Here is a 15542-nt window from a genome sequence, read left to right as displayed (position 1 = left end):
ACACATTTAAAATTATGTATATAGTATTTAATTTATAGAGAGATATTATACAGCTTTAGTTCACTCTGTAAACGGTTAAACTCAACATTTAATATGATCTAGAAGTTAATGGGTTATTTTTTCATGGAATTGCAGGAACAAGCTGAAAATACTGATAAACTATATATATATACACACACAGTCAGCTCCATTTTATCAGCACTCTTGGTAAGACAAGTAAAAAGGTCAAGCAAACACTGAAAAAAATATTCTCACACTGAAAATGTTAAGCACCCTTTTGCTCACTGAACAGCACAGAGTCTCCTCCCATAATGCTTAAAGAGATTGGAGAACCTAGAGCACTCCTCAATACAGAACCTCTACAGAACCTCCAGGGTCCTAAGTTCTCTCTTTTGGACTCCCTTCTTCAGCTCACCCCTCAGGTCCTTAATGGGGTCAGCGGACTTGAATGGCCATGTCAGTAGCCTTATTCTGTGGTCACTCAACCATTTTGTGTGGAACATTTGGACGTATGTTTGGGCATCATTGCTCTTCTGGAAGATTCTTTTCAGTTCTTTTGTCTCATCTGATCCGGTTCCAGTCAAAGTTCCAGTATTTGATCATATAGTCACATCGGTTTTATGAAAGAAGCAGCATTCTTCTGGCACACCTTAAAAAGTTAATCCTACAGTGCACAGTGTTCCCTTGGGGTAACAAAGCCATTTCCCAGTGAAATTATACATACACTGACATGCCTAAAGTCATGGAGAACCACCCACAGCTCTGAGGTGTTTGTAGGTGCAGGATCTCTGGTGTGAGTGGACCTCTTGATTGGGGTGAGCTTGAAGGCCACACCATTCTTCTTAACTCTCCAGAATGATCCTTAAACCAGTTCTGGACAACTTGGACTCAATGGCACGGTGCATTATTCTGCTGGAATATCGCATCATTGTGGGATACATGAAGTCCATGAAGGGCTGCAGATGATCACCAAGCAGTGAAACGGTCAATGACATGTTCAGGCAGACCAGTGGACCCAACCCATGCCATGAGAACACACCCCACACCAGTATGGAACCACCACCAGCCTGCACAGTACCTAGTTGACAACTGGGGTCCATGGTTTCATGGGGTAAAGGGTTAACTGGTCTTCTTTATAGGCCTATTTCAAATCTTCCCTTTTTATCAAAAATTTTAGAGAAAGCCGTGGCAAAACAATTATGTTCCCATCTGCATAGGAGTAATATATATGAAAAATTTCAGTCTGGCTTCAGGCCTCACCATAGTACCGAAACAGCGTTAGTGAAAATTGTAAATGATCTTTTATTATCCGCTGACAAAGGAAACATATCCCTACTGGTTCTACTTGATCTTAGTGCAGCTTTTGACACAATAGACCATTCCATTCTATTAGACAGGCTTGAGAAACTAGTAGGAGTGACAGGTAAAGCTCTTTCGTGGTTCAAATCTTACCTTAGTGATCGCTTTGAGTTTGTTAATGTAAATGGTGAACCATCGGCTCTCACAAGAGTAAAGTATGGTGTTCCACAGGGCTCTGTCTTAGCACCCATATTATTTACCTTATATATGTTACCACTAGGTACAATCATTAGAAAACATGGCATCAGTTTCCACTGCTATGCCGATGATACACAACTGTATATTTCAGCTAAACCAGAGGACAAAACTGAACTTAATAAGATAGAGGACTGTGTACAAAGACATTAAAGACTGGATGTCAAGCAACTTCCTTTTACTAAACTCGGACAAAACCGAAGTTCTTCTTCTTGGTCCAAAAGCTGCTAGGGATAATCTGCCTACGTTTACTCTTAATCTCGATAGTTTTCTCAATTGCACCAGGCACATCTATAAAAAGTCTTGGTGTCGCGATTGATCCCAGTCTGGCCTTCGATGAGCATATTACCAGTATTACCAGAGCAGCTTTCCTCCACCTGCGTAACATCGCTAAACTAAGAAATGCACTGTCGCTACAGGATGCAGAAACGTTAGTTCACACCTTCATCACGTCCAGGTTAGATTACTGTAACGCTCTGCTTTCTGGTTGTTCCAGCCAAAACCTTAACAAGCTTCAGTTAGTCCAGAACGCTGCAGCCAGAGTTCTCAGCTAAACCAGGAATTCGACCACATTAGCCCAATTTTGTGTACCTTACATTGGTTGCCAGTTAAATTCCGCATGAGTACAAAATTCTTCCTGCTGACGTATAAAGCTCTGAATGGCCTTGATCCTCAGTACCTCAGTGACCTTATTTCCTACTATCAACCGACACGCCCACTTAGATCACAAGGTGCTGCTCATTATTAGTACCCAGAATAAATAAAGTTGCGTCAGGGGGAGGAGCCTTTTCATACAAAGCCCCCCAGCTTTGGAAAGCCTACCAGTCTGTGTTCGGGACTCAGACACAGCCTCCATCTTTAAGTCAAGGCTAAAAACTTACCTGTTTAGTCGAGCTTTTGGTTAATTTGTTTTCCTGTTAGATTAAGGCGCAGATCTGTCCGACGGTAATCTGGGAATGTTGGTGCTGAACTAAGTATCCTCCCCCCCTTCCCCCCCGTCCCCCTCCCCCTCTCTTTCCCTGAGCTGAGCGGCTGCCTGTCCTAAGAGGGTCTGACCTGAGATGCGGCCGGCGCACTGCACAGTGGTGTTAAACTGTATCCACTTATACTGTTTTGTGTCTGTGCTGTTATCCGGTGTCGACCAGAGGAGGATGGGTTCCCCTTTTAAGTCTGGTTCCTCTCGAGGTTTCTTCCTCCTGTTGAGGGAGTTTTTCCTTGCCACTGTCGCTGAGGCTTGCTCACTGGGGGCGTGGACCCGGATTCTTTGTAAAGCTGCTTTGTGACAACATCTGTTGTAAAAGGTGCTATATAAATAAATTTGACTTGACTTGACTTGACTTCTAGGGTCCAGTTAGCAACCTCACGAGCCCACGAGTTGCCGTGTCCAGTGTTGTGGTGTTAACAGAGGCACTCTGGTGGGTCTTCTGCTCTCATATCCCATTGAAGCTAAAGAAAGCCCCGATAAAATGGTCACTATATCTCTTGGTGGGCATGTTTAACTCAGTTATGATGCATGGTGCAGCTTCTGGATGGCGCATGTTTCTGCACTCGTGCAATTTTCTTCAGAAAAGCAATTTTCATCGTTTTACCTCCATCAGAAATATGATTAAATGATTCCGATCTGTTGGAGTGTGAAGTTATTTCTTTATTAACATTCAGTATCTTTGAGGGTGACAGGAATCGGTAGGTTCTTTTTGCAGATTTATTGGGGTGAAAACTAGTAAAAGCCACAGAGCAAAGACCAGAATCATGTTCACAGGCGAAGAGTCAAAAAAACAAGAATTCAGTCCAACATGGGCATCAGTAACAAAAGCCTTTAGGCTAAATTGTGAATCATAAGGCAAGCAGAGCCAAAACAGGAGAACAGAAGACTCAGAACTTCACACAGGAACAGGTAAGACTTCACAGCTTTACTGGGAAAACACCCAGTATAAACAGACAGGATGAGTCTGAACAGTCCACAGGTGAGGATGATCAGTAACTATGCAATACAGTTAGTGCTCTGGGCAAACTGACCTCTGGTGGTGAGTACAAGGTGTGCAGGGACCCCATCTAGTGGGCTGCCTGAGTAACTGCAGGGCAGACTTAACACATCTTTGTCATGAGAAACTGCTCAAACATGCTCGTTGCCTAGAAGCAACATTAGCAGTAGAATGGATTCAGCCAGCAGTAAATGACGAGTCAGTCATGAGCCACTTTGAGAGAGCACTGACGTTATTGTTTAGGTTTGATTTAGAATTAGTTTAATGTTTTGTTTATTTAGGAAATCAAACATAATGATTTAACACTTATGGAACATTATTGTAAAGAAGCCCATCCCAGTAATTCTTGTCATGTTGCAGTTACTAAGCAGTATGTTTACTGGTGTCATCAGTAGTTTTTGCTTTTCTCATTACTTGAAAATTATTTGATTTTTTTAATTTTTGTTTTAAAAAAGGAACATATTAGTATTTAAAGATGAACAAATTGTGTATTATGCCAGTTATGTATATGTATAATTTTTTTATAAAAATTTTGTTTTTCATATATACAGTAAAGGTGGGCATGTTGCCATCTGTCTCCTTTCTGGGTTGAAAAGTCTGTGCAAAAGAGAAGTATAAAGAGGAGTTGTATTGAGTTTGCATTGCTCTCCCTTTAAAAATATTGGATAATGACATTGGCCCACATTTCTCATATCTGTGCATCTCTAACTGTGAGACAAACTTGGTTTAAATTATTATTATAATTACTGCAGTGGATGAAATGTCAGGATATCTCAGGCTGGGCAAAAGTTTCTGGACAAACCCTCAGTACCGAGTGAACAGCACCCAGTTATGGCACATTTTATATTTCATTTTTCCCAATATGTGAAACTCAGCAAACAAATAGAAATTGTGCACTAAAATTAGCGAACTGTTTATCTTACTTAAGTGTGTTCTCAGTAGAACATGTTTTAACTTATTTTCACTCAGAAAATCAGGGGTGTCCATCCTCACATTGCTTATTAGGAATGTAACTGTTAGTAATGTAAAGTTGGTGCGAGTAAAAGAGCTTTAGAAATCACAGTGTCTGACTTAAAGACAGTCAGGCTCTGAAATATGATAACTAATTGTTACTTATACATTTTAGTTACTACTGATATGTAAAGCAGTCGCCCAAACTTGCATTAATGTTATGTATCTGTAAACTTTGTTCACAGACTGACAACGGTGCGGCCCTTTGTGTTGATGTGTTTGTTACTCAGTGGTCTGCTGGACCCACAACATTATTGTTTGTTTAAATCAATAGAGCTGTTTATATCTCAAAAATACTTTGAGATATAAAAATAAAGTTCTCTTAATCTTAAAAATCCAGGAATGCATTAAAGTAAGCTAAAAGTTAGCTGGCTAAGCCATAAATCCTGCTTTCTGAAGCAGAACCCCAGAGATCCACTGTCCTGCAGAGTTTAGTTCCAACCTACATCCAAAGCTGCCCTGCCTTATCTAACACCACCGCATCTGATCCAGACAATCATCTGATGCATCCGATCCAAATGAAGAAGGTCTCCTGGACCAGGGCTGGTGACCACTGATTCAGAGAAGATACCTAATTCTGAATAACTCTTCTTCTTTCTCCTCTAGTTTTTGTCTCATTCTCTCTATCTCTTCCTCTTGCCACTGCAGTTTCTGTTTCTGTCTGTCTCTCTCGTACTCTAGCTCCTGCCTTATTCTCTCCATTTGATAACCTCTCTCTTCTATCTCTTCATCTTTCTCTTCCAGTTCTCGCCTCATTCTCTTTATCTCTTCATCTTTCTCTTCTAGTTTCTGTCTCTTTCTCTCTCTCTCTTCATCTTTCTCTTCTAGTTTCTGTCTCTTTCTCTCTATCTTTGCCTCAAGCTCCTGCCTTATTCTCTCCATTTCTTCACCCTTCTCTTCTATCTCTTCATCTTTCTCTTTTAGTTCTCGCCTCATTTTCTCTCTCTCCTCATCTTTCTCTCCTAGTTTATGTCTCTTTCTCTCTATCTTCTGATCAAGCTCCTGCCTTATTCTCTCCATCTCTTCATCCTTCTGTTCTATCTTTTCATCTTTCTCTTCTAGTTCTTGTTTCATTCTCTCAATCACTCTGTCCCTCTTCTCGAGTTTCTGCCTCATTCTGTCCATCTCCTCATCTCCTTCCTCTAGTTCTTGTCTCATTTTTTCTATCTCTTCATCTCTCTTTTCTAACTTTTGTCTCTTTCTGTCTATCTCATCTTCCCTCTGTTCTAGCTCCTCCCTCATGATCTCCATCAGGCTCTCGTTCTCCTCTTGCCGTATTCTCTCCATCTCTCGATCCCTGTCTTGCAGTCTTTGTCTCAGGCTTTCCATCATGTTCTCCATCTCTTGTCCTTTAGTTTGGGATTTTTCTGCACCTTCTCTTCAGGAAGAATCCACACTGAGTCAATCTACAGCCTCTGTAAACAATCAGAGAGAAAAATAACAGGACTAAAAATAAGTTATACTTCCAGTGCAAGATTTAAAAACTACACCAGTATTACTTTAAATATTCTTGTTCAATCCTATAGTCTCACCTGATAAAGCCTATAAGCCTATAAACCTGATAAGGCCTAGCTATAATAGGCACACTGTGTACAAATCAGTTTGGGCGCAAAACAGAAACATACGGCCACTTGATTAAGTCCATCTCCTTGTGTCTACAGTCAGTGTCCATTTTATCAGCTCCACTGACCAGATAGTTTCACTTTGTAGTTCTACAGTTACAGACTGTAGTCCATCTGTTTCTCTGATACTTTGTTAGCCCCCTTTTACCCTGTTCTTCAGTGGTCAGGACCCCGCATGGACCCTCACAGAGCAGGTACTATTTGGGTGGTGGGTCATTCTCAGCACTGCAGTAACACTGACGTGGTGGTGGTGTGTTAGTGTGTGTTGTGCTGGTATGAGTAGATCAGACACAGCAGTGCTGCTGGAGTTTTTAACAGTGTCCACTCACTGTCCACTCTATTAGACACTCCGACCTTGTTGGTGTGAGGTCCAGGTTTGATGAGGTGGCACAGGTTGGCAGTACCTGGCAATGTTGTATCGCCAGCAAATCAATAAAGGAGGTGTGTTGTCTTTCTCCTTTCCTACATCAAAGAGAAGAAAACAGTGAGAAAAGAAAATAACGTAAGTAGGGATGCACAACGATTTCTTAATCATATCAGTATCCACCTGTTTTGCATTAGCTGAGCTATGCAATACTTTTTTTCCTTTTGTTCATGAAACATATTTAATCCACAAGTATATAAAGATATATATCTACAAGTGAACTGGATTTTCGTCTTTGTAGGTGAGCAACATTTGACATGACTGATATGAAGAAAGCTGGAGGTATCTGTTTTATCTCAGCACAGCTGTCTTTGTGAAGAGGTGTTAATAGTTTTTCACAGCAGGGGGTTCTCACCCCTCCCCTTCCCCCCTCATTGCTCACTAGCAGCTCAACACAGAGTCACAACACACAGAGAGGCAACAGAGTCCTAGTTCATCTGTTAACCGAGCCAGCAGAATGGCCACTAGGGGGCCTGTAGAATGAAATTTAAACATATCAGCTTTGGACAGAGGTTTACTTTAAGTCCTTTTGTTTAGAGAAACATAAACAATCACTTTAAACACCATTTAAATCAAGGATGCAGAACTCCAGTCCTGCACAGTTTGGTGGTTTTCCTACTCAAACACATCCGATTCAACACAGCAGCTGTTTGCCAAGTTCAGTAGTATGTTAACAAGAGGAAAATCACCAAACTGCACTGGCCACAGACCCTACAGGACTGTGGTTTGCCACCTCTGATTTAAACAGTGATAAAAAAGTATGGCAACACTTTCTATGAATGTCACGCTTGTAAGCATCTATAAACACATTTATAACATTATAATGTATTCATAAGGCATTATAAACATGGTTATAAATATTTATAAAATGAATTACACTGAATTACACTTTATAGCCACATTTATTATACATTATCAGTGCCAAAGAAGTCAGTCCCAGCTTGGAGAGCATAAAGTAAAGACAAATTCAAAGTTTATTTACACCCTGAGATTTCCAGTATTTTATTTCATCATTATTAGAGCTGCATCTTCAGGGCTTCAGTCCTGAATATTCAGACGCTCCAAACTGGCTGTCCAGCCTAGAATCACTGCTACAGTGAGCTTTTCTTATCCAGCGTCTCACTTTAAACACAACACTACATCACAGTAAACTAGGTACCCATCAGCCCCTCCCCTGACCCCCTCTGACATCACAATGAGTGTGAAGTCACTGTGGAGTGAAGGCCTGGAGAGGGAGAGGTGAGATAGTAGAGTACTGTCACTGTAATTTGTTCCCTCACTGGTTCTAATGTCAAGCACTAGAACCCTTCACTCTGTATCATCACTATACTACAGTACAGTAATGCTAATCTCTGCTAGCGTTCTCTTTGATATGCAGTGTTAAGTTAGCGCCAAGCTAACGGTGGTGTACATTACCTTTCCCACATTGGGTAAAACACTGATGCAGCTCTAGTTTAAACTCTGACATTTGAAGCCTGTAATGAGCTTTACTGTGAATGTTTTAGTGTTTCAGTAAATCCTTCAGTAAATACTTCAACTGGAAGCCTCACTCTGAACACTGGAGGAGGCTTTAGTACAGTACGCTTCACTTTACTTAGAGCGGACAAATACTGAGCTCTTATAATTTGTTATGAACAGTACTTATAATGCATTATGTTAACAATTCATAATGCATAATAAATGGCTATAACGTGTAATGCACTTTTATAAATATTTATAGCCATGTTTGTGATGCTTATGAATGCATTATAACATGTTATGAATGTGTTTATAGATGCTTACAACGTGACCCATAGAAAGTGTTACCTGGAGGTCCCCACACAGTTGTATTTAACAGTTTGAGTGCCCCTGGTCACATCCTCTACAGAAAACACTTCTGCTCATTTCAGTGCACAATTACTGTTATGGCACTGTAATATTTAGGGCTCAAGGCAGCCTGAATTACTTTTTTGTTTCCATATATAGCCACTTGGGTCTATTAATAGTAAGCTAAACGTCCATGACATCAACAGATTTTTTTTTTGTTGCATCATTCAGTATTGCCTGAAGCACTGTTCTTCAGTGGTCAGGACCCCCATGGACCCTCAGAGAGCAGGTACTATTTGGGTGGTGGATCATTCTCAGCACTGCAGTGACACTGACGTGGTGGTGGTGTGTTAGTGTGTGTTGTGCTGGTCTGAGTGGATCAGACACAGCAGTGCTGCTATTGGGAGGTGTCTGTCCTAAACCATAACCTCTAAATTTACACTGTCAAAATAATACTTACATTTTTTTAAATATTTTGATTTATCTCAATTTTAATTTTTAAACAAAAAAAAAACTTGTTCAAAAAATTGCTGTCCCACATTTTCATCACTACAGAAACATAAAGAGTTTAAGTATGTAGGCGGGGCTTATTTTAGCCACACCCCTGCATTTTAGAGCAGGAAGTGAGGCTGCATCCCTGTCCCTCATGGCCACATGGTGAGCAGTTAGATCCCATTGTTTTGAAGTAAATGAGTCCCAAAGTCTGAAAATCAGTGTGGAACATTAAGAATCGTCATATTTTCTGCAGTTCAGCACTTTTTAGTGTTTTAATGTAGAATATGATGATTTTCTGTGTGAACAGCTGTTCAGAGCTGTGTTTGCTGAGTTTTTGAGCTCTAAATTAGCTAAAATGGTCACAAAAACAGTCACTACTGACACATTTGGTAAAGTTTAGGTAGAGTAATGATTTTTTGGTAGTGACAAAAAGGAATGTTCAGTCATTAGTTTTGATAAAATAAACATAATTAATGTTTAGAGTCACTCAAAGCAAAAGGATTTAGTCTGAAGTCCCAAATGTGTTTCAGTTCTGACTTTGAAGATAAATATATCTGGATTATTGTAATGATCCAGATATACTTAACCTTACCCATTTGTTTTTGGCATGTGGCCCTCCCAAGTAAACTCCAACTCTGAGAGGAATGGTGGTTATATTTTACAATAGTTTCACGCATCCCATGGATATCTGTTTACTCGTTATTTCTACCTCTCAAAGAAAGAATGCTCTCAGTGAATGCAACTTCACCCACTAGCATCTAACATTAACCTAAATGCAAACCTAAATTCGATTATTTATTATTTTAAAACACTGAATAGTGAATATGTTATGCTGGAGGTTGTGAAGGGCCTGTTCCATGGATGAGATGCATTATGAATAAGTGAGAAAAATAGATATCAGGGCTGTCTGTAGTGTGGATAGAAGCCAACTGGTGAGGTATGTAAATATAAAGAAAAGACATGAGGGGCCAAATAAAGATAATAGGGAGTCCTGTTGCTGCAGCCCCCCTGCAGAATGGGCCCCAGTAGTTACTCCACTGATTCTTAATTAGTAGGATCACACTCCTGGGTAATCCAGGATAACCTGATGTGGTTGACAGGGCAGCACAGAGAAATATCACGCAATGGGGAGTAAACATTGAGTGTGTTTACATGACCATAATAATCCGATAACTTAATAACATGCACTTGAGTAATCAGATAATGGGGAAACTCCAGGTCAACATGAGTCAGACAGTAATCAGATTTCTGCTTACAACCAGCCAATAAACTCACAGAAGAAGACGAGATGTAAACGTAACATAAAACTCGAACTTCATGCCACAACTTTTTTTTTAAAAACATCGCACCACTTTACCTGAAAATATGAACGTACATCATCTACAAGATGAAGAATATTTAAATCCTTCATTTCATGTCTGCTCACTTATTTCCGGTCCCACCATCTGTTTTCACACATGCTCAGACTGAGAAATGCGAAAGAAATCAGAGTAAGAGTTTACAGCACTGAGAAATCTGATTACTGAGCTAAAATCCAGCCTCTTTATCAGATTTCTTAATCAGATTTCTAGACTTTACTCCGATCTAAGAAATCGGAGTGTGCTGTTTACGTGAACATTTGAATAATCAGATAACTGTAGAAATCTGATTATGATCAGATTATTGAGTGTAAACGCACTCAATCAGATTTTAAATTTAAGTTTTGATTTAAAATTAAGTTTTAAGCTTTTTGGTCCTCTCTAGTCGTGCGGTGGGAAACATTGGTTTGTTTTTATCTACAGGGCCCTCCCCAGCCACATGCCATATTATATCAAATGGTACATTCTTAAAAATGAGGGTTCTTCAAACGTTATTTAGTAAAGAAATTGGTTCTATATCGAACCATGAACACCCAAAGTAGCTGCTGCATGAATAAAGGGTTCTTTGCATTGTGAAGGGTTCTTCAGAATAGCGGCAGAATGTTTGGAGAATGTGCTATAGATCATTCTATATAGAAACTTTTTGAAAAGGGTTCTATATAGTACCAAAAACGGGTTCTTCTACTGTAACAAGCTTGGCATCGTAACAATAGCCGAACCCATTTTCAAAAAGGTTCTATATAGAATCATCTACAGCACATTCTCCATCAATCTGAAGGAGCTTTCACGGTGAAAAGAACCCTTTAATCATGGAAAGGGTTCTTGGAGTGTTCATGGTTCAATATAGAACCACTTTCTTTACCAAAGAGCTCTTAAAGAACCCTCATTTTGAAGAGTGTATTTATGAGACCCACTCAAATGACTGGATTACCTGTCAGTTTTCTGTTATTAGCCACAGAGCATGAGTGAACTGGAGTTCACTACAGGACCCTGTAAAGCTCCGCCCACTGGTGTCACTGTCCATATTAAACTTTTAATCTCTGACCAGCTCCACTCAGCCTGACACTTTTATTTGATGTTCGTTCCTTTCTGCTCTATTTTATTTTATTTTATTTTATTTTTACTCTTTTAATGCAAGCCTTTTATTTGGTGTTGACTCTTTTCCAGTTCCATTTAATTCAGTGTTTTATTAAATATTGTAATCCTAAGAGATTTACTTTTCTTATTGCTTATTATGTTATTTGATTGTTTTATTTACTTTTAACTTGTTTTCACTACATATTTGTTTTGCTATTTTATGCCTGTTTTCTTATTTGAGCTGATATTTTTAATTTTCTTGATAATATAAATGAGATTTTGATTTGTTTTAGTTAACAAATGTTATTTTAACTTTCTTCAATCCCTGTTTAACTTGCTCAATGTACTTCCAAGTCAAAGTAAGGGTTGATTGATTGGTCCCACTTTATATTAAGTGTCTCTAATAACTGTGTAGTTACATGTGAACAACATATGCAACAACAATGTAACTACTAATTTTGTCACTGTTACAGATGGATTACAGAACTGCACCTTATGTAATTACATGTGTATCAACTTCATTTTTGCCTCATATAATTACACAAGGGTAATAACATAAATGTAATTACATTTGTAATCAGACTGGAACAGCATTTTTTTTCCCAGCAGTAAAAGGAAGCATCTAATAACGGACATTGAGGCATTACTTACACTGTATCTGCCAGCTTTCCTAACATTTAGCGAGTGTTTATGTTGCTAGTGCTGTGGCACTGTAACCAGTTTCAGCTTTAAACCATTCTGTAATGTGACAGAACAGCAGATGACCCCTTATATTAAAACTTAACATTTATGACATTAATTAAATGTGTTGCATTACCTCCAAAGCAATGTCTATATTACCACTCCGTTATTACACAGTACCTACATAATAACTACACAGGAACCGTCCACTTATTTTAAAGTGTAACTTTAACACTACACTAGTCAGTTCCTGTGTAGAAGATACACTTGTGTAATTACATAGGCTGTACTTCTGTAATCCATCTGTAACATTACTAAATCATCAGTAGTTACAGTGTTGCACATGGTATTCATTTGTAACGATACGGTTATTAGAGACACTTAATATAAAGTGGGACCGATTGATTGATTGATTGACTGAAGCTTTCAAATGTATCACACTTGCAAGTGATTTTGTACAGTTTCCCTCTTCAGCAGTGTTGCAGGAGCAGAAGATGTATAGAAATGTTTTTGTTTTGGCCATAAGCACTTTCAGAAATGTTACCTTGCAGTGAAGCTGAGATAGGTATCTGTGGTCTTACAGTCTAAGAAGCAGTACCTGAAAGTTAAAGATTTCTCATCCCCACCTCCACACGCTATCAGCCCCCACTGTGTCATGCCTTGTTGTGAGTACAGCACATGCAGTCCTTCATTTTTACCTTTCTGTTCTCCTCCTCCCTTGTGGCTCGATCCAGTGCTTCAAGATGAAACTTGCTGAAAAAAGACACTGACACTTTCAAATACAACTACAAATACAACTCTAAACAATGCTGCCTTTTATAGGACGACTGCAGCACACTTGGATGCCTTGGAAGATATTTCCTCGATTCAGAAGCAAGTTCAGTTTCGTTTACTCGGAAATCCCTCCTTCCTGCTCTGACTAGACGTGAGTGAAGTGCAAAGGTGGGTCATTCAGGCCCAGACAGTAAAAAATCTTCTCCAGGATTTTATTTTACAACTGCACATTTCTGCTGCTGGTTTAAGCTAACCAGAGAAGTCAGGCAGTTGAAGGAATTTTACTCTCTGGACCTGAACTACCCACCTCTAGTGAAGCCATTCAGAGTTACAGTGGTGGACGAAGTACACAAATCATCTACTTGAGTTAAAGTAGAAGTTCCTCCCTTTAGACCTCCACATGAGTACAGAAGCAGACATGGAAACATAATTTTCAATTCATGTTTTCCATTCAGTAATGCTGATGGAAATGTGATGTTTTTCTGATATTCTGCTCCAGGAACCTTGTGCATCATAAACTTTGTCAAGTTGCAAGATGTTTTAAAGCATGATAACTGTCCAAAACAGTCCTTTAGCTCTACACTAAAACTATCCTTCACATGGACTCAATGGCCACCTAAATACCAAAACAAAACTTATAGTCCAGAGCACACCAGCCTTCATCCTAGAGATCTACCTAACTGCAGTTAGGTTCAACTTCCTGGAGCTCTACTTAACTGCAGAGGTTAGTTTCAACCTCCTGGAGATCTACTTAACTGCAGACATTAGGTTCAACTTTCTGGAGATCTACTTAACTGCAGAGGTTAAGTTCAACCTCCTGGAGATCTACCTCACTGCAGAGGTTAAGTTCAACCTCCTGGAGATCTACCTCACTGCAGAGGTTAGGTTCAACCTCCTGGAGATCTACCTCACTGCAGAGGTTAGGTTCAACCTCCTGGAGATCTACTTCACTACAGAGGTTAGGTTCAACTTCCTGGAGCTCTACTTAACTGCAGAGGTTAGGTTCAACCTCCTGGAGATCTACTTAACTGCAGAGGTTAAGTTCAACCTCCTGGAGATCTACCTCACTGCAGAGGTTAGGTTCAACCTCCTGGAGATCTAATTAACTGCAGAGGTTAGGTTCAACCTCCTGGAGATCTACTTAACTGCAGAGGTTAGGTTCAACCTCCTGGAGATCTACCTCACTGCAGAGGTTAGGTTCAACCTCCTGGAGATCTACATAACTGCAGTTAGGTTCAACCTCCTGGAGATCTACTTAACTGCAGAGGTTAGGTTCAACCTCCTGGAGATCTACTTAACTGCAGAGGTTAGTTTCAACCTCCTGGAGATCTAATTAACTGCATAGGTTAGGTTCAACCTCCTGGAGATCTAATTAACTGCAGAGGTTAGGTTCAACCTCCTGGAGATCTAATTAACTGCAGTTAGGTTCAACCTCCTGGAGATCTACATAACTGCAGTTAGGTTCAACTTCCTGGAGATCTACCTAACTGCAGAGGTTGGGTTCAACCTCCTGGAGATCTACCTAACTGCAGAGGTTAGGTTCAACCTCCTGGAGATCTACTTAACTGCAGTTAGGTTCAACCTCCTGGAGATCTACCTAACTGCAGAGGTTAGGTTCAACCCGCACATAATCACCACCTTCACTCCTTCACTAACACTGAAGCATCTGATTTAGCCAATCAAGAACATCTGAAGAAGATAATAACAAAAACCAGGAGGTGCAAAGTCAGGAGAAAAGAAGGCTGAGTGCTGGTTGGTTAACATTACTGATACTGAGCACTGATTGGTTGGCATTACTGCTACTGAACGTTGACTGGTTAGCATTACCACTACTGCGTGCTGATTGGTTAGCATTACAGCTACTGAGTGCTGATTGCTTAGCATTTATGCTACTAAGTGCTGATTGGTTAGCATTACTGCTACTGAGTGCTGAATGGTTAGTATTACTGCTACTGAGTGCTGATTGGTTAGCATTACTGCTACTGAGTGCTGATTGGTTAGCATTACTGCTACTGAGGACTGATTGGTTAGCATTACTGCTACTCTGTGTTGATTAGGTAGCATTACTGTCACTGAGTGCTGATTGGTTAACATTTAAGCTACTGAGTGCTGATTGGTCTGCATTACTGCTACAGAGTGTTGAGGGGTCTTTACTAAAGAAAATGGTTCTTTACAGAATCAAAAAGGGTTCTGCTATTGATATGATGTCAAGCCTGGGACAACAGAAGAACCATTTAACCATACAAAGGGTTTTTGAGTGTTCATTGTTCTATATAGAACCATTTTTGTTGTTGCCGGAATTAAAAAGACAAGAGAACTTATGAAGGGTGACATTTTAGCACTGACTGACAAAGAAGACCATAATGCAGTTGGACATAGACACCAAATACAAGACTGGACACCATGACTGGACACAGAAACAGTTCAGACTGACTCTTTTATTACTCCTAACACTGGTGAGGTAAGCCCTGCTGATCTCCATTGCATAATATATTATTAACACACAGGAGGCGTGATGTAATGTACAAACAACGCTTTTTCAAAACTCAGGAGACCGGTCCGACAATAACAAATCTGTACTGGTCTGTAAGGGGAAAGTGTGGAGCCGCATGCACTGTACAGCCCGAAATGCAAAAACTGCATTGTGGCTGCTCGGCACCCCACGGTTCCCTCTCTAAGGAACCCAAAACTCGTTGGATGGATGTAGGAGAATTTGTAACTCGCTGCGAGATTCTCCGGTTGGAGAATGGTCCAAGAT

General features: G+C 40.0%; 1 protein-coding gene across 3 annotated transcripts; it reads right to left on the bottom strand.

The window, feature by feature from the left end:
• Window positions 1-4692: 4692 nt before the first annotated feature.
• Window positions 4693-12868, bottom strand: LOC118801763 (golgin subfamily A member 6-like protein 22). Of its 3 annotated transcripts, none has more exons than XM_036562125.1 (3): window positions 12709-12868; window positions 6499-6631; window positions 4693-5962 (listed from the first exon to the last, which is right to left on the bottom strand). In XM_036562125.1, the coding sequence occupies exon 3, from the start codon at window positions 5886-5888 to the stop codon at window positions 5106-5108; it is 783 nt and encodes a 260-aa protein (XP_036418018.1). In that variant the 5' UTR covers window positions 5889-5962; window positions 6499-6631; window positions 12709-12868; the 3' UTR covers window positions 4693-5105. The 3 variants fall into 3 exon arrangements, with proteins under 3 accessions (XP_036418018.1, XP_036418020.1, XP_036418021.1); XM_036562127.1 differs by having other exon boundaries at window positions 6574-6631; XM_036562128.1 differs by lacking the exons at window positions 6499-6631; window positions 12709-12868 and adding an exon at window positions 6080-6300.
• Between the last annotated feature and the right edge of the window lie 2674 nt (window positions 12869-15542).

Source organism: Colossoma macropomum, unplaced genomic scaffold, assembly GCF_904425465.1.
Source record: "Colossoma macropomum unplaced genomic scaffold, Colossoma_macropomum, whole genome shotgun sequence".
NCBI lineage: Eukaryota > Metazoa > Chordata > Actinopteri > Characiformes > Serrasalmidae > Colossoma > Colossoma macropomum.
This window is presented reverse-complemented; position numbering and strand designations above follow the sequence as displayed.

Bases quoted from the DNA above. Each gene is read 5' to 3' on its own strand.
- LOC118801763 (XM_036562125.1), bottom strand. From the start codon at position 5,888: ATGGAGAACATGATGGAAAGCCTGAGACAAAGACTGCAAGACAGGGAT.